At 40.1% G+C, this 19,343-nt stretch overlaps 2 protein-coding genes across 11 annotated transcripts in view; one reads left to right on the forward strand and one right to left on the reverse strand.

The window, feature by feature from the left end:
- Window positions 1-10,077, forward strand: part of APBA2 (amyloid beta precursor protein binding family A member 2) — a 206,576-nt gene extending 196,499 nt beyond the window's left edge. For all 9 annotated transcript variants that reach the window (XM_043493841.1, XM_043493842.1, XM_038418360.2 and 6 more), the window contains 2 exons: window positions 6,088-6,228; window positions 8,630-10,077. In XM_043493841.1, coding sequence (XP_043349776.1) covers window positions 6,088-6,228; window positions 8,630-8,701 — 213 coding nt within the window. In that variant the 3' untranslated portion in view covers window positions 8,702-10,077. The remainder of the gene's footprint in view (window positions 1-6,087; window positions 6,229-8,629) is intronic.
- A 1,180-nt stretch (window positions 10,078-11,257) lies between these two features.
- The window catches only part of FAM189A1 (family with sequence similarity 189 member A1), a 394,280-nt gene continuing 386,194 nt past the window's right edge, over window positions 11,258-19,343 (reverse strand). For both annotated transcript variants that reach the window (XM_043493843.1, XM_038418369.2), the window contains 2 exons: window positions 14,410-14,738; window positions 11,258-11,843 (listed from right to left, as the gene is read on the reverse strand). In XM_043493843.1, coding sequence (XP_043349778.1) covers window positions 11,658-11,843; window positions 14,410-14,738 — 515 coding nt within the window. In that variant the 3' untranslated portion in view covers window positions 11,258-11,657. The remainder of the gene's footprint in view (window positions 11,844-14,409; window positions 14,739-19,343) is intronic.

Consider the following 19,343-nt stretch of genomic DNA (forward strand, 5'->3'; position numbering starts at 1 on the left):
GAAAAAAGACAAAATGTACTACACTCCCTACCCGACCGTAGCTGATATACTGCTATTACTTGTCTGTTAGAAATAGAGGGGGGTGAGTGTGGTACCTCAGATACTCCTGTTTGGGAACTGCTGGTAAACGTTTTTGTAGTGGTGATCACTGATACTGTCTTTGCTCTGCACTGCTTTGTTTAGAGCAGTAGAGTAAGGAGATATGTCAGACACATGAAAGGAAAACTATTGACTTGATGCCATTGTAATGTATTTATTTTTCTGTCCATCTCTAAGAATTTCTGTCTTAATGTAAAATCTGCGTCTTTGTTCCTGTTCCAAATATGCATTGTATTTTTTTCTTTGACTATGAAGGGCCAAATTTTTGGCCTCCTTTCACATGCATGCAGCATAAGTATACCTGATTAAATAAAATAGTTATGCAGTATAGAAAATTGCACTCCATTCCAAGCAGGGCATACGGATTTTGCATGTCTTTGAAATTTATGAATCTGAAAAAGGGCATATTGTAATCTAGTTTTATCTGAGTGAGCTGAATATTCATGGTATGCAGCTAGACTTTGGGGTTAGGATCATAGTTCTCCAGCTGGGGCAGGCCTGCCTTGAGAGCAAAGTATTGGCTAACTAAGTCTCCATTGGCATGAGGTAGATGAAACGCACGTGGGGTAATTAATTAATAGATCCATGGTAGTGTAGTATAGTAGCTATTACTAGAGCTAATTCAGAACTATTGGTACAGAAGCAGAGCTACTGCTTTGAAGGTCAGCCTCTACTCTGTTCTTATTCTCTGTGTGATCTGTGAAGTAGGACTGCCAGCTGGATTTGTGGTGTGGAACATGTGGGAGTGAAGGTTTGGTAGGGGGCTGATGTGACTCACATGGAACAGGACACAAAACACAAGGGATACTTATTTTACAGGTGAAAGGCAATGATTGGGGTAGAGAGGTGTCCTTCCTGGAGGTGCACAGGCAATTAGGGCTGGGGCAGGTCCATGTGCACAAAAGCCAAGAACAAGATTGATTGATTTTGTGCTCAAAGCAGATTTGTTTTTAGATAGGGGAATTCTATATTTAGATGATAGCCCATTCTGGCAAACTGTCAGTATTCTCTTTTGGGGGCATATGCATGACATAATCCCGTCCATGTTCTATTAATTGTAATTTAGCTGAGTTATTGTCTGTGCATGAATAAGAGCACGCTAGTGGTGTAAGTGCAGTTCTCTCCATCTCCCTGAAAAGTGGGCTGATGTCAGTTAGTTTTGGTCTGGTGCTTTCTAGTTTCATGTTCATTACTCTTAGAAGGTGTAGCTAAAGCTATTTAAAAACCAATTTCCCTTTCCCATCCCCAACACCTTTTAAGATTTTTTTCCCCCCTGAAGTAATATGTGCAAATCAAAATTCTTCCTGGAAAAATATGATGTGCTATAAAGGACAAATGACCTGTTAGTGTATGTTATATAATCAGATTTTTATTCATTTTAGATAGGTTTCAGAGTAGCAGCCGTGTTAGTCTGTATTCGCAAAAAGAAAAGGAGTACTTGTGGCACCTTAGAGACTAACACATTTATTTGAGCATAAGCTTTTGTGAGCTACAGTCACTTCATCGGATGCATGAAGTGAGCTGTAGCTCATGAAAGCTTATGCTCAAATAAATGTGTTAGTCTCTAAGGTGCCACAAGTCCTCCTATTCATTTTAGAGCAACTCAGGCAAACATTAATGGGTTGCACAAATGAGAGTACTGGAGGTCTAAGCTTTGCAGGATGCAGCAGAGATAATTGGAGCACCTTGACTTCGGAGGATAGGCCTAGTCTAGACTAGGGTTCCTGATCCTGTGCCTCCTTCAGTGTCAATCTAGGCACTCCACAAAAGTCTATTCCACGATACAAATGATTGTAGTTTCCCCTATGCTGAGTCCTTTTCAGAAAACTATATTGAGAACTAAGCTGAGCCCCAAGGTAAACTACAAACCTGTGATTATCTTGTCTGACCTCCCCAGTGACCTTTTCCTCCCTGCCAGACTGCCAGCTGCTCCTTTTGAAACAGACATACAGGGAACATTAAAAAGCCTTTTCTTCTTGACTTTAATGAAACTTGAAACTTCAGTGCTGGTGTAACGTCCGTACAGGGTTGCTTTTAAATTTCTTTGCAGCAGGGGTGTCTTGATGAGTGACCATTCCCTAATCTGAACTAAAAATAAAAATGGGAGAGAGATGAAGTAGGAAGCTGTTCTTTTAAGTATATTTCAGAACAGATATTTTCTGACAGCTGATAGATGTGCCATTTTTCTCTCTCTCATGTTTTGTATTGTATTTTCCACAAGATTGTTAACAAAGACAAACACCTGGGAAAAAAAGCAAAGTTAAACAAAGTTCCTCTGAATGTAAATCTGTTGAAGGACTGCACCAATTTCCAATCTCTTTTACTAATCCCTATTGTATATTGTATTGTCCCCTTCCCTCTCCCAGCCCGGAACTGAAACTGTGAAAGAGATTTTGTTACGTATTTTTACAATCACAAAATACTTCATAAGGGATCTCTACTCTGAATTAATGATCCATTTTATAGCCTGGCTCAGTCCTCTTCTTGTAGTAACTGGGCCCAAAGGCTGGGTCCCACAGGCTTCTAAGTCAAGTGCGTCAGAATGAGTCTACTCACTGGTCATAGCTCTGTGTCTCTTAGGTGCACGCCCTAGCTCAGATCTCTTGTGTGAGCCATTCCTAAATTGAGACATGGGACTCCACTCTGTCTCACTCAGATCCTGGAACTACTGCCTCAAACCTCCTGAACACCTTAGTTGTTTATACATGCTTCTCCAGAATTTCACCAGTTTAAACCCATGACAGGAAGGCAAGGGACCAGCCTTAGCAAAGTAATTTCTTAACCACAGTCACATCATGGTTTAAAAAAAACCAAAACACTACAGAGTTATAGACCTTTGTACAATAATAGAAGTCCCAAAACGCAGCCTCCCACCATCTTTAATCTTACCCCTTCTGTGAATCAGATCTTGCAAATATTTCAGGCTAAGCAGAGTCCCTCCTGCCTTCTCCCTCTCCAGCTTGATCTTCATTGCGGCAATGGATGGTCCCCCCCTCAGAGAAGCACCCCTCCTTAAATTCAGTCTCTGTCCCTTTTTGCCAGGTGCTCCATAGGCATGCTTGTATCCTGTCCCCCTCCAGGCTCCTGTGTAGAGTCCATTGTTCCATGGGGATGGTCTGGCAGTTGAGAGAGAATCTGACTCAAATGGCCCTAGTGTATTGCCTTGATGGCCTCTTGGAGATTGTCCTTCACCAAGGCGTCAAGCATCTTTCCTGGTCAGCATAACTGACTGCAATATATCATAGTAACCTTGCTTTGGGCAAGGTCAGAGAGGAGTTCAGCACATAACACAAAATGGATGTGCTAATCCAAAATGGAAGATACAATATAAATAGAGTCACAATTGGACCCAGACCTGAATAGCCCACTCTGCCACAATCACCATTTCACCACTAAAACAGTGGGCCTCCAGAATCTCATACTGGCAAAAATCTCCTCCATTTAAATGATTGCTATGGGTGCTTTTTAACAGATTCACTGCATTCAGCACTGAGTGACTTTTTCTATCTTTATGTGGCAATGGAAATGTAATCTGATTAAGGACTGCAGCATTTAAATAATTATTATGCCCTTGTGCTCTGTTTATTTCTTTTTTGTGACCTTTTAAACCTTTTCTGTTTTTTTCGGTTAAAGATTTAATTTTAGATTTAAAGGGATACTGGCAGGTTAAATACATATTAAAAGCAAAAACTTTTTCACATACGTTGCTAATAACACATTGATTTTTGAAACAGAATTTAATTTGTAATATTTATTAGCTGATTACTTTTTTGCATTTCTCTGATTTTTTTGAAACAGGACACAGATTGGTCAGTTTCCTCTTTGTTTACAGAAAGTTTCAAATTCATTTTATCTTTTGTGTTCTTCTAATTCACATGATGGCTCTTGCATGCTAACCATAGCTTTTTATCCTGTTCTCATTGGTATAAATTGACAGTAACTCTGTTGAAGATAAAGGAGTAACAGAGTAAAATTCAGAGGAGACTTGGGTAAAAGTCTTGTAAATGTGGGGTAATGTTTGTTTACAGTTGGGGAAAAAGAGTTACTGTAATTTTTCTGTTGCTATTGCTATAAAAGCTTTTTACCTAATCCTAATATTGGATCTAATGTGAACAAAGTGTCTCTTTAAGAGGAGAGCACTGTGCCAAGGTCCTGCAGGTAGTAATGGCACCATTATTAAAAAACAAAATGCTACAACCTTCTGCAAGGAAGGGCTGTAGACAACTGCAATCAAAAAATATATCAAATGGTCACCAAAATAAGAGATGCAGTGGATAGAAATAACACTTGGTCACTAGCTCTTGTACTTCTAACAAAGTAATTTCCAATGAAGGTTTCTTGCAGGTTACTTAGGACAGATTTTAAAAAAGTCGCCTCTGTTTGTTCTGAAGACAGGAAGAAAGATAACTGAATACAGTCATAGTGTGGCTCAATCTAAAAATAGTAAAGTTGGTTTGAGAAAAGAGATTTTTTTGGTATTTTTTTTAATCTACCTTTTTATTCAAATTTTGAAACTTGAAAAGCTTTGATCAGCTCCATAAAATAATCAACATTTCTTTTTCCATCAGAGGCCTGTGTAAATGAGAACGTAGTACCAGGTCGATTCTTATGGCAAGGTATATACATCACCCAAAAAATTCCTGCTGTACTTGCCAACCTTTGGGAGTCCAATGATGGAATCTGTCAGGATGCCAAGCTATCCTCTTGCCATTAGTGGTGATCTAGGACATGGGTTCTCAACCTTTCCAGACTACTGTACCCCTTTCAGGAGTCTGATTTGTCTTGTGTACCTCCAAGTTTCATCTCACTTAAAAACTACTTGCTTACAAAATCAGACATAAAAATACAAAAGTGTCCCAGCACACTAGTACTGAAAAATTGCTTACATTTCTCATTTTTACCATATAATTCTAAAATAAATCAAACAAGTCATTTTCTGTATGAAATTTTAGTTTGTACTGACTTCATTAGTGCTTTTTATGTAGCCTGTTGTAAAACTAGGGAAATATCTATATGAATTGCTGTACCTCCTGGAAGACCTTTGCGTACCCCCTGGGTGAGAACCACTAAGGTGGAAAGCACAGTCCTAAAGTATGTTTTCTGGACTATGCCCTGGCTGTACCTGTTCTGTTGTGAAAGATGCCAGGTGGCCTCCTTGGAGCCTTCTATTTAAATTAAATCACTCTCCATGATCTTGGACTACATGGAGAAAAACACATTTTAAATATAATGCAGTCTGATTTGTGATAAAGTCACATACCATTGATTTAGGGAGTCTTCCTATTGGAGATGGAGCTGATGCGGTGCAAGTATTTTTATATAGATGTAGTAGTTTTAAAGAAATTCCCACAGCAACCCTTGAATCATATGCTACAACTGGCACCTCAGCAATAGAAGGGGATCTCACAGGAAACACACTCAACAAAATGTCATTTCAACTTATCATGTTGCTTGGATATTTTAGCAGTTAACATTTTCTCACTTAGTCGCTTCTATAGACACATTTAAATACCACGTACTTTTGGAAGGATTAATTTGTGGTATAAACAAAAATCTGGGTTAAGGTTTAATTTGGAGTGTACATATGTGTGGACAAAAGGAATATATTATTTTGTTTTTCCTCCCTCCCTGTTTGGTCTGCTTTGAGATACCAGCTATTGAACTATTGTTCATAAGGTTCCAGTCCTCCCCTGCCTTTTTTATTTATGTATTTATTTATTTTTTGCACAGGCCTGAAACTTCATTTCCATGGTGATAGTGCAGCTATTTTAAGCACAGGTAGATGGACATGAGCTAACATGTTGAAAATAGTGTGGGTGTAGTGGCACCGGAATACAATCCTGCCCAACCCCTTAGGTACGTACTTAGAAGGCTAGCCAGATCCACTACAGCCACACTGCTATCTTTAGTGCACTAGCTTAGGCAGAGTGAACCTGTCTGCCTACGAGTGACCTGTTAACTTAATTAAACTCTGACTTTGCCTGCCAGATTTGCAGCTTGATGCGAGGTGGAATAGCTGAACGGGGAGGGGTCCGAGTAGGACATCGCATTATTGAGATCAACGGCCAAAGTGTTGTGGCCACTGCTCACGAGAAGATAGTACAAGCCTTGTCTAACTCAGTGGGAGAGGTAAGAATCGTCTGAATTTAAAATATTTTATCAAAGTATTGAAACACGTGAGTGAGAATCTCTCTCTACATACTTCGGCTCCTGCTGTTGAAAACAATCTGGTGCTAACGCTGTATTAACACCCCTCCTCCCCCCAATGAAACCATAAAAGTAAAGGTTTCAGAGTAGCAGCCGTGTTAGTCTGTATTCGCAAAAAGAAAAGGAGTACTTATGGCACCTTAGAGACTTACAAATTTATTAGAGCATAAGCTGATGAAGTGAGCTGTAGCTCATGAAAACTTATGCTCTAATAAATTTGTTAGTCTCTAAGGTGCCACAAGTACTCCTTTTCTTTTTGCATAAAAGTAAAGCAGTTGTGGCTACATTATCTGGATTTTACCATTAGTTTTTAAGAAAGATTTTCCTGACTGATTCTGACATTTGAAGCTGCTGTCAGTCATCAACCATTCAGATAGGTGAAGAAATATCAGTCAAGAATTTTATAGCCAAGAGCTATGAAAAATCTCTGTTTTAGATTTTCCAGTCATAAAATGAATTGATTGCCAGAGAGGCGAGAGATTAAGACTGACTAATATTTTAACCCTTTCATTTTAGCTGAGATTCTCTGACTCTGATTAGGGAATGGGGTAAGAGAGTAAAACATGTCTCTGTTCCTCACCATGTTTAGCGAAACTAGTGACTGATAACGAGATGTGTGTTGGTGACATGCCTTCTCGTCCCTTTTGAATTTCAGGTAGCATCACTATGCTTATGCCATGGAAATACTGACCAGCAAGTTAGCCCAGCTTTCCCTTCACAAAGCCGTAGTTAACTGGATTTATCCAGGGAACACCACAAGGATGGGGAGATGGAATTCATACACCACACAGTCCTGTGGATTGCCATAGTGGCTCCTTCATCCACATTACTACAGAGCCAGTACTCCTTCCACCCTCTGGTTAGGGTGAGCTACTACAGAGCACTCCCTCTACTCCCCACCAAGGCCCACCCACTAAATGGGTAAAGCAGTGTTTAAGGACTGGGTGCTGAGGGCTGTATGTGGCAGAAGTTCACCCCTTATGAATTGGCATAGTCCCTACTTCTAGTGGTGAAATGGTTATCTCTAACTCAGAGTAAAAAGAAAAGGAGTACTTGTGGCACCTTAGAAACTAACAAATGTATCAGAGCATAAGCTTTCATGAGCTCTAGCTCACTTCATCAGATGCATCCGATGTAGCTCATGAAAGCTTATGCTCAAATAAATTTGTTAGTCTCTAAGGTGCCACTAGTACTCCTCTTCTTTTTGTGAATACAGACTAACTCAGCTGCTACTCTGAAACCTAACTCAGAGTAGTGGTCCTTTATTATTTATTTTATTCTTTTTCATTGTTGAGTTTTAATGTGAAAAAAATCTATGTATATAAAAATCTTTAAATGGAAGGCAATAGCAGTTAAAAACATAGCCCAGGTAATTTATGATTTTTGGATTACTGCAGCTAGAATTTGAGCTCTCCTAAGTAATTGTACATTTATAAAAGGCTATGGCCTGACTGTGCAGTGTCTGATTTTTTTAAAAATAGTCTGACAAGTGCAGATTATCATTATTTTAAAATGTTCACTGCTGTCTAAAATTGCGCTTGGTTCCTTGCAGCTTGTATTGTAGCAATACGTCTCCTGGTGTAAAATACAAAGTGGCAGGTCCATCTGTGCTTATTTTGCTCCAGTTGATAGGTTGGTTGTTTCTAATACCTGCAGAAAAGTTTGTTATAATTTGTTCATGCAATGCCATGTCTTTTAATTACGTTTAATTAAATTTCTACTTACCTACCACTCTTCCTACTGAGTATTTACCAGTGTAATTTCCAGATGCTTCCTTTGATTATTTGACACCTTTACTCCTATCAGAGCCCAATCACCCTTGCTAACAGGATTGAAAATGATACTTCTTGTAAATTGCTGATTTAGTGGGAATGGGGGTGAGGGAACTTTCTTTACCTAAATTTGAATGCACTTGAACATTGTGGGTGGTGAAGTTTAAACTGCATGTTCAAAGGTTCACATTCCATGTTAGAGATACTGTTTCTGTAAAGGGATGGGTAGACAGAGGAAAATTCAGTGCCAGTAAATATTTGAGTAGGCAGGGTGAATTTTCATGTACATGAGATTTTCTTCCTGGCTAATTTCCTTAGCTTGGACAGTGGTGGTTGGATGAAATCTGTAATAGCAGCTGGTTTTCAATTGCTTTTGCTATTCTGGTATCATGTCATTTGAAAACAAACCTTGCCCCCAGCCCCAGCTCTAGACAGGAACCAGGAATACCTCCCCTGAAGTCAATGAATGCAGTTCGTGATATATGCATCAGGCCCCTAGTGATTCTCTACTGATAATTCTGTTACTATATTTTATGTAAATCAATTGACAGATTCATATGAAGACTATGCCAGCTGCAATGTTCAGGCTTCTAACTGGCCAAGAGACACCCCTGTACATCTAGCACATGAGGCTGTTTCTCTCAACAAAAGAACTAAATGATTCCATCAAAGTTGAAGTCTACACAGAAGAAGTAAGAATTTTGTATTTTGTATGAATGAAAGGCTTTGAAACAGGACCTGAAGATTCCACAAACTGAATGGCCAAGCGTCTCTCCCTTGCCAAAAAGTGATAACCATCTTTATCAAGGACAGTAATCACTGACACAAAATCTTTGTAAGACATAGTATTTTGCAACATCTTCCAAACTCTTTAAACATATTTATTTGTAATCTCCATGTGGCATGGTGTACATCTGTCAGTCATGCTGATGAGTCGACAGAACATTTACTGCAACGATAAGCAACTGAACAGCAGCCTCAAGGAAGAAAAATCCAAGTCCCATGTAATGGTCCCTTCACAGCGTATTGCATAATTTGAAAGCTGATCCAGGGCAGATGGCATTCAGTGATTAGGAATGTGTGCTGTTAGATTCTAATGTAAAGTAAAACCGTTGTAGTGCTTGGTTTAGTTACATGTTACATTTGTCATAATGGTAAGTATGGCAAGGTGTGAATGTAAGTGTATAACAAAAGAACAGGAAAGTGTTTCTGATGCTAAATAAAGAATAAATGCCACAAAATTAAAATATTTATTTACCTTTATTTTTAATTTTCATGGTTTAACAGAACTACTTTTCTGATACTTAAATGTGTTCCATGGTTTGTGTAATATTTTTTATTACCCTTTTACTTACATTAGCTCAAAATGGGAGAGCCATCCTTAGTCTTTTATAAAAACATTCTTGTTTCTGAGGCATTGTTCTGAATGTTTGTTTCTGGTGAATGAGGAGGAACTAGCACCATCAGCAGTATTAGACTGTTTACAGATAAAATAAGTAGTAGTAAAGTTGTATTCATTATGAGAAATTGTTCATTAATGTAACTTTGTCTTGATTTTAGGGTGGGGAGGGGGAGAGACAGGATGACAAGGCCTTGAAGAAAATACACTGTGACTTTAGAAGCCTTACCATGCAGTAACTAAAGTTTTAGGATTACTGTATTTCAAGGAGTAACATAGATGTTGCATGCAACTGACCTTAGGAAAGAATTAACCCTCGTCTCACTAATAAACCTGGAGTAATAAAGACAACTTGCTTATCTTGTTTATTCTGTTAGTAAATTTACAGAATTCAAAAATCTTACTGGAAATATCCCCATTTAATTCTTCATCTAAGTGCAGTTGCAAAGAATCAGGTAGTTGGAATCCATCTGCTGCCTTGAAGTCAGAATGATAGTTGGTGGTATTTCTGCAGAATTTATAGTGAATGGACACTTGCAATTACCCTACCTTGTTACCACTGGATGTCACTGTAGCTTTATATGAATGTAGTTGAAGCAGCATTAACTTAAAATACAGCAGTATTGATGACTGACAAACACACATTCTGATCTAAAGCTACCCATCTCCAGCTACACACCCTTTTGTGACTTTTCCACAGATTGTCTGTCTGCCAAGTTCAGAGTGACACAAATGAAAACAGCCAAGCAATTAAACCCCAGAGATATGTTTATAATTTTGCACATTAGATTGGATTCCTTATGAGAACACTGTTCATGCCCTTTCCTGTCTCTGCTGAGTTGTAGCTTGCATTGCTTTGTTCTTAGACTTGGCAGGCACCATTTGGCATTAGTTGAGATTTTTAGACCAATTTTTAATGTAGAAGAAAATTTTAGTAATAAAATGCTTCATGCTAACAAATGGAATAAACCAAATCAGAGCAAGATGAGGGCCCAATGGGATGACAAAGGTATATCTAGATTCAGGGTTTTAAGGGTCCGGGGCAAAATCTGAAACTGAGTCCCCCTCCCTTCCAAAATTACCATGAAGGTGAAAGAGTTTAAGATGGGAGGGAATGGGGGTCAGCAAGGGTCCAGGCCAGTGGGGTGGCTGCCCTCCCCCCAGGGAAAGGGGAGCCCTGGCCCCTCTACTGGTGGGAATGGTATCCACAACCCTATTCCTAGCTCTGGGTGGCTTCAGACCCACCAGATGATGATGACAGGGTGGCAATGATAGGATCTGAGCCTGACCAGGATGGGGGAAGTCACTTCCCATGATGCAATGCCACTCACTCAAACTTGGCTGAGCTGCCCCACCTCATCCCTGCCCCCAGGTAGCTCTGTCTGGATTCAGCTCAGTGGTTCTCCATGAAAGGTTATGGAAGTCAGCTTTTAGGCAATTCCAACAGTGCAATGGCTTCATCTATAGTGCACTTGCTGGACATAATTTGCAGTGAATTTAGACCTCAATTTATAATGGCATCTCTCAAACCATCATGAGCATTCAGAAGAAAGCAAAAAATAAACCACTGTGCAGCCTTCACTAGCATTAAAAGGGCCAGGGGCATTTGAGAAACAAAACAGCTCTAGCAGAAGATAACAATGAGTCCCCTCCCCACCATAGCTTCATGAAATCTATGTACACTTAGATATGAAAAGAAAGGGACCAGCAAAAGCAGCTATGTTCCTATAATAAGAGCGACTCTGTATTTCTAACCAAATCAGTTTGTGCAGAAGCAAACTCCAGAAATACTTTTTATTAAAACACTGATGATAGTTAAAACCCATTGAGGTACATTAAATAAATGCAACTTGTAAGTTGTACAAAAGATCTCTTGGTGATGGTTTTCAGCAAATGCTGCATGGCAGCAGCATCTTTATCAATACGTTCAAATCAATGCATGTCTGTTTGGGAAAATATTTGTTACCAGTTTAATAATAACCCTTTACATTTTGCAAACTGCAGGGCTCAAAAATTTACATTCGGAAAGAGTGGTGTTCTTCTACTGTTAAATAAAAAGTGGAATTCCAAAAGGAAGACACTTTTTTTTCCTTTCTAAGCCGTCCATTATTTGCATTTCTCTGTGTGCTGGACTCTTCTCTTAGCTGGAATCAGCTTTTCTGCATACCTGTAAGCTGTTGTCAAAGGATGGTCTCCCGGCACACTCCAATCAAACTGTGTGGCCTGTCCCTCTCTAAACTTTGAGTGATGTGGGACCTGCGTAAGAAGGCAACTGGAGAACTTAGAGCACCACAGCTCTGAAGGTGAAGATCTTCTTGAAGTCGTTTTCTAGAGGTATTCACATTCTGCTTGGAACTTGTAATTACCTGATAAAGGGAGAGCATGGAAAGAGGAGGAAGAAAGGAGACAGGATAAGAACTGTTTGTTTCACTGCAAAGGTTCAGTCACTTCTGTTACAGTAACAGTTTTCTGCTCACTTTGTTTTATTGAATTTTACTTAATACTGGTTAGCCTACAGAAGGTAAAATCCTAATACGGCCAATGGCCTTTCTTTCAAGTGGGAGGGGTTGTCCTTTGGAAATCATGTAGCTGCTGCCAGGACAAAGAAAGCAGAACCCACTGTCCTCCTTCAAAAAAAATCTTGGTTTAAATTAAAGAAAATATGTTCCCCCTTCTCACATAGGAACAAACTGGTAATTGGGGGGCTTCCAAATGGTCTGACCTGGGTGCAGCTAGACAGGAAGCCTGAGTTAAGCTGGAGTGACCTCAGGCGCTTGCTCTTTATGCTGCTTCAGACCGATTTTTAGAGATAAAGAGGAGACAGAGTACTGCTGTAGTTGGCCTCTGTTGATCAGAAAGTAAGTGATGGAATTGTGACTCCTGCTGAGGCATGCAGGAGGGGCATTAGATAGAGAGGAAGATGTTTTCTTAGAACACAGTTTTACCTTTTAGTCCTCAGGTGGAAGTTTGGGACAATGAAACTCCATCCATTTGCTTTGAGGGGAGAGGGTCGTGTGTTTTGGGGAGGGGAAGAGAGATTGATTTTCTCGTCTATTAACTAAAATTTGTGTTCTTTCTCACCATCACTTAAAGAGCAACTCTTTTGTGAAGTAGCTTGTCACTTCCATTTACACCTCTAACTCTGAATTACATAATGGTTATTGAAAAGGCTCTGAGCTTCAAGAGCAGATTGATGGAGGTGCTTGGACTTTGAGTGACTGTTAATGTTTGCTGACTGGAAAAATAACTTTGCTAGTATTGCACCCTTTATCTGAGGCAGCCATGTGTCTCCTTGGCTCTTAAAAGCCAACACTTGATAAAAATTGCAGTAGTGGTTTCCATTTTTACTATCTGTCTAAAACACTCAGTCTATGGTTTTTTTCTTTTTGAGACGTTATGCCTTTCCATTATAGCCCTAATATATTGTTTTCAGATTTCTAACCATTGGGAGCTTAATGACTACATTGCAATAAAAATGTTAACGACATAAGGTCGCTGTGGAATTCTTAAGTATCTCAGGATATTACTGCTTTTCCTCTGCTGTAACTAGATATAGTAAGGTTAGTATTTCACTTCGTTCTACTTGCCAGCTGGCAAAAGGCTCATGCAAATTATCTTACAATCAGGCCTTGGTCAATGGTGGACACTTTGTACACCACTTAAGTTTCTCTCACAATGTTATTTAAAGACATAGGAAGTTTTCATACTGCTAAGGAGAAGAGTGGACAGGCAGGCAAATTCAATAAAGACAATGACTTATATATCTTCAATTTTCCACCCAAAATCTTACGGTAGTGGGCTAGCATCAGTGTTCCCTCTAATTTCCCCCACACATGTGCGGAATGGGCTGGGGGAGAGGCGCTGGTCCCCCCCACCCCTCAGCAGCGCTGGGATTGTGGGATAGGCACCCCAGCCGCAGTAGATTCTGGGCACGGGCCACCCCTCCCCCAGCCACGACGGATTGGGCGCTGGCCTAGGTTGGGGGAGTGGCGCCTCTCCCCCAGCTGCAGCAGGTTCCCTGAGCACCTGTGCGACACTAAATAGGCTGCTGTGCAGCCATGCAGCTTACAGGTAACTTGGGCAAGCATGTTTCTCAGACAGCCTCCCGAACCCCGGGGAGAAGGGAACTCCATTTCTACAGCTGACATTTTTGTTACAAAATGAATAAGAGGTCAATCCTGCAGTCGTATTCAAGTAAAACTCCCACTGAAATCATGGACTTCAAAGTTTGGCCAACAGGCATTAGAAAATTAGATGGCCAAAAAGGGTTTATTTTGAATCATGCTTTAGACTACAAAACATATTAAGCTTCATGCATTGTTCAATGCTTTGTGTTTTCATGATTTCTTCCAAGCACGTGAACCCAACTTATTCCTCAGTCAAAGGTGTGGGGATCCTCTGTTCCTTAATTCAGAGAATTGGAATTTGCCAACTTCCTAAAAAATAACCAAATCCAGCATTCATCTTCTAGCCAGAAGCATGGGTGAGCACTGTCCTCCTTCAGAACAGATGCCAATAGAACTTGTCTATCTACCCCTTCTTGGACAGTTGGTAGACTCCATCCTTCGCTTCTGCCATCCAAATGTATCTGCTCCAAAATGCATCTGAGCTTCACTAGTTCAAGAAGCAAAAGCTACAAGTCAGTTTCCAAACCTTTGTATCCTATATCCTCAAATACATTTTCCACCCCTGCCTTACAGTTAGGGAGAAGAGAGTAAGCTTAAAAATAAGGTGAGAGTTCCCTATAAATGTTCAAGGACAGCATCAGTATAAATTCCAGCTCTGTGGAGTTTAAAGGCCATCTTTAAAATCATGTCTTGTTCAGTTCAAAATATGTCATTGCTTGACAAAATTAATACTCTAAAGCCAACCCAGGACACAAGCATGTTAGCACCAGGTTCCTGCTTATTATAAATATCATAGTGATCCTACCTGGTCTATAATGTTGGCACTGAAGATGGCTTCTTCCATGTGTCTTTCATCAGATTTGATTACAGATCTTATGCTGTTCACAACGTGACGCACTTCTGGAGGGAGATTACAGTTTGAATGTTCCAAAAATTTAGCCACCAAAATTTTTGTGTCTTTATAGGCCTTAAGGTCTACTAAAGAGTGCGGTCGCTCTTTGGAGATTGTGTTGAAGGCCTTTGGCTTTAACTGTAGGTCAATTTTCCTTGTTTCTCTTTGTTTTCCAGTGGGTGGGAAACGGCTTACAGAGTCCTGGCAAGCAGAGGCAGCCACATGAGAACTAGAAACGGGAACTAAAAATAAAGGGGGGAAAATGAATCTTTAAAAAAAGTCTAGAATAAAAAAGGTGTCAAATCAAACATCCTCACAGGGGAGTATTATAACATTCAGCCTACAACCTATAACTCCTGGTAGGTTCACAGTGCAACACCAGTATAAAACAAAGGAAACATTTAAAAAAAAAAAGGAGTATTTGTGGTACCTTAGAGCCTAACAAATTTATTTGAACATAAGCTTTCGTGAGCTACAGCTCACTTCATCGGATGCATTCAGTGGAAAATACTGTGGGGATAACATTCAAAAACCAGTTGGAGAACACTTCAATTTCTTGGTCACTCGATTACAGACCTAAAAGTTGCAATTCTTCAACAAAAAAAACTTCAAGGAGAGACTGCTGAATTGGAATTAATTTGCAAACTGGATACAATTAACTTAGGCTTGAATAGAGACTGGGAGTGGATGGGTCATTACACAAAGTAAAACTATCCCCATCCCCCATTGTTCCTCAGATGTTCTTGTCAACTGCTGGAAATGGCCCACCTTGATTATCACTACGAAAGGTTTTCTTCCCCCACACTCCCTGGCTCTCCTGCTGGTAATAGCTACCTCATGTGATCACTTTCCTTACAGTGTGTATGGTAAGACCCATTGTTTCATGTTCTCTATGTGTATAAATCTCCCGATTGTATTTTCCACTGAATGCATCTGATGAAGTGAGCTGTAGCTCACAAAAGCTTATGCTCAAATAAATTTTAGTCTCTAAGGTGCCACAAGTACTCCTTTTCTTTTTGCGAATACAGACCAACACGGCTGCTACTCTGAAACCTGTAATTTAAAAACAGCGATTTTAAAGGCTTCTAATAAGGGAATTGAAAGCTGGTAAAACACTTCACACTGGCATTCCTGGAAAAGTTCTCCATTTACAGCACCGAGAGTGGCAGGGCAACATTCCTCCCCAGGACTAGGAGGGACCACAGGGGAGAGTGGATACGTAAAAATCATCATGTTCATTGACCCTTCTGCTAATACTGCTATTATGAATGCCAGTTGATACTAATTGGGTTAGGGAAATTTTTTCTACTACAGGCTGGGCTGATATATATATAATATATATAATTGTCTATTATATAATTCATTATATACAAGCCACTGCCCCTCAACACAGCTGTAGACTAAAGTTCCCAGGAGAACAAGTCAGACTAAGAAAAGTTTAAGATGGTCTGGTGGCTTCAGTCATTTTATTCCAAAGTGAATAATGCATCAAAACATTGTGAAAAAATAGAGCAAAAGTCCATGCTGAAATAAGAGATCCAGGTCTCCACTGATTTTCTCCTGAAGGTTGCTTCCCAGAATATGTGGATGTGCTGCATTATAATGTCACAAATCTTTGCCCCCACACCTACCTCAGTGGTTGCAATACGTTTTACTAAGGCAACCTACCAACTGCGAACCACCATTAAATATATGTATTCTGTGCCCTGGCATTGCAACCCTAACTGGCTTGGTGGATAGGTGATGGAGGGGTAGCGGGGTCAAACTTAAGTGGTGGTGCAGGACAGGAGCCACTGCTGCAGAGTGATCTTAGGGTCCATCACTCTCCACCACCCCTGCCCCTATGCACCAAGCTGGGAGAAGTGTATATGTGCCTAAGTCCCCGTGACCCATAATGGGATGGTTTGAGAACCATCTCTTTTAACTAGGAAACTGTAATGAAGCACTAGAATAAAAGAAAAGAGAAGTTCAGAGGCCCCAGGCTCAGCACTAGAAAAAGTGTTAACATCTGGCTTTAGGCATCATGTGCATGGAAAATGGCATTATCCGATACGGAACATAATTTATTATTACTATTATTATTGTTAACAGAGTTTGGGGGAAAAGATTCCCAATTACTTGATTTTATTTTTCAGTCTGTAGCTTGGTGTAATTATTGATAGGGAAAAAAATCTCTATAATTCAATTTTAGGAAATCGACTCCTCTCCTGTTTCTAATGCAGTCTGAAATAATCCTGTTTCCTAATGTTGGCTACATGTAGGAGCGCAGACAAATTAACACCTGTTAAGAAATGTTTCCAGGGTTACGATGCATTTTCCTCTTTGTTGTATCTTTATCAAAGGTGCACATATTTAAAATTATAGGCCTAATCTTGACAGCCAGTTGACATCAATGATGCGCAGTGCAGACTCAGCTCCTTTTGAGAGCAGGCCCTATTGTAATTCCTCAAGAGACCCAATTAATCATAGAGGTATCTAGGATGTACTAGAAACAAGCAGGATGAATTTCTCTTGCCTCTACATCTAAAGGAGTAGGAGTTTTGTTTAATAATTCCATCCCCCATTACAGATTCATTCTGTTGCAGAGCAAGTGTCATGCACCACTAATTTTAGTTAATTATGCATTCTGGATACTATTGTGCCAACTTTTCCTGAGCTCCATCCTATCATTCAGTTGCCAAAGCATCAAAGAACTGCAGAGGGGCTATCAAAGCATCTGTAAACAGCTCCAGAGGTATTTTGCTCTCCTCTGAGAGGGTACCTGAGAGGCCAGCACAATGATCATGTGATGATGCCACATAGTAATTACCACCACAGTCTTTTTGACCGCAGGCTTCTGACAGTCGAAAAGGATTACATCTGCCTATTTTTGGTAAGCCTCTTTATTACTCTTTCCAACAGTGAAAACTATTTTGAACTTCTAGGTACATTAGAGAGTGTTTCTCTTCTGCATCTTCAGGGCAAAGCATGTAATGAAAAACTGGTCTAATCCTTCCTGGCAGAGTGTACAGGAAAAAACAATATTAAAAGAACACTGAGTCTCACAAACTCAAAGTCATAATGAAATTAAGAGGGCTGGTTGCTTCTGTCCTTAACTTGCCTTGATGTATCTAGGTACTGCAATACATGATGGTGTATGCGTCTCCAGTTAAGAGGTGACGTTTCAATAGGTTTAAGTGGAGTTTGTCTTGGCAGCCTTTACCACACTTATGACGCTGGGCATAGAGCAAAATGAAATACTAGACATTGTTATCTGCCACACTAGGCACTATAGAGAATGCCAACAATGGATGGGGTTACTCTGGACTAGAGTGCACAGCTATATTGGTAAACCCTCCCAGCATAGATGCAGTTTATACTAGTATCACTAATTGTTTTAGTCCTCCTTCGTTATGGTAATAGCTTAATGAAAAAAATACAAACAATTCATTTATAAATAATTTTAAAATTGAGAACCCATTTCTTGCTGAGATTGTATGTGAATTTACCACAGTCACAATGTGCAGGAATTACTGACCGTAAGAGTCTATTACATCAAAGGTATTTTTGATGTTCTTGTATCTGAAACAGCAGATACCCTGCTTTAAACAAACAAACAAGAAATCTGACTCCCAACATCAAGAGGTAAGTGGATGGACTAGTGACCAAAGAGACTATCTGAGGATTATTGGCACAAAACTCCATAAAGTCTTAAACCTGCTTGGAAACAAACACTTTAACTCCTGGATTATTAATACGTTGAGCGTAATGGCTGTTGTGTTACTGTAGGTAATGCGCAAGTGCAATAATTATGCTCAAATATTTTATGCTGGAAGCTAGTTGTTGTGCAATGGCTGTAGCATGCATGATCCAATCTGGCAGAGACCCTCCACATCAATGTGTAGCATTACATTTATAAATGCATGAAAATCAGTATTTATATAGTGAAAATATGGCAGGCACCTGAGGAGAAGATAATTGGCGGCGCCGAGGAGCGGAAACTGAGTTCTAAATTAACATTTTCCTACAACTTCTCCATCATGAGACCCATACCTGGTCTTCCCCCATGAAAGATTGTCCCCACACAAATCTACCAATGTAAGCACTTTATTTTCTGTGCGTAAATTCCCCATTTATACAATGGGGATAGCAAATAATTTCTCCCCCACCCTTTCTGTTTTGTCTTTTTAGACTAATCTTTTTGGGGTAGGGACTCTCTTTTCACTATATATTTGTACAGCACTAGCAGGATTAGTCTCATTTGGGGCCTCTAGATGTTACCATAACACAAATGATAATAAAAGGGCAGAAAGCTAAACTGTAAATTTCTGGCAACGACTAGCTTTTCCTCTGGGTTTTGGGTGGAGCCCAGCTAGTTCCCAGCATCCCACCTCTTGTCCTCAAACTCTGTTGATCCCCAGTTCCATTTCTGCAAGGTCACAACTCCCTCCCTGCGAGGAAGTAGAAACAAGCACAAAGGAGAGTGGGTGTATTCCTGTAGCTTTGTATTCCTCTGGAGAACATTTGTTTGGTCTGGCTCGTGATCAGGATGCTGATGTTTCCTTTCCCTTACCTTGCTTTTCTCCTCTATGGAAAGCAGGGACCTGTGTGTGCTTTAACGTCAAAAGGCTTTCTTCCTACTTCTGCCAACAAATTCTAACACAAATACAGAGCCATTGGGGCCCTTCTTACTGGGCTGAATCCACCTCACTGCAACACGCCCACCTAGGTGGACTTGGCACAAAGGAGTTGCATGGGTAGAAGGGAAACAGAATCCTCCTTCCCAGGCATGGAACATCAGTAGAGTTCTGTGCCAGATACTGCAGCAACTATGCTGAATGCTATTCCCCCATTCTGCAAGGAACATC

This window comes from Dermochelys coriacea, chromosome 10, assembly GCF_009764565.3.
Source record: "Dermochelys coriacea isolate rDerCor1 chromosome 10, rDerCor1.pri.v4, whole genome shotgun sequence".
NCBI classification, from domain to species: Eukaryota; Metazoa; Chordata; order Testudines; family Dermochelyidae; genus Dermochelys; species Dermochelys coriacea.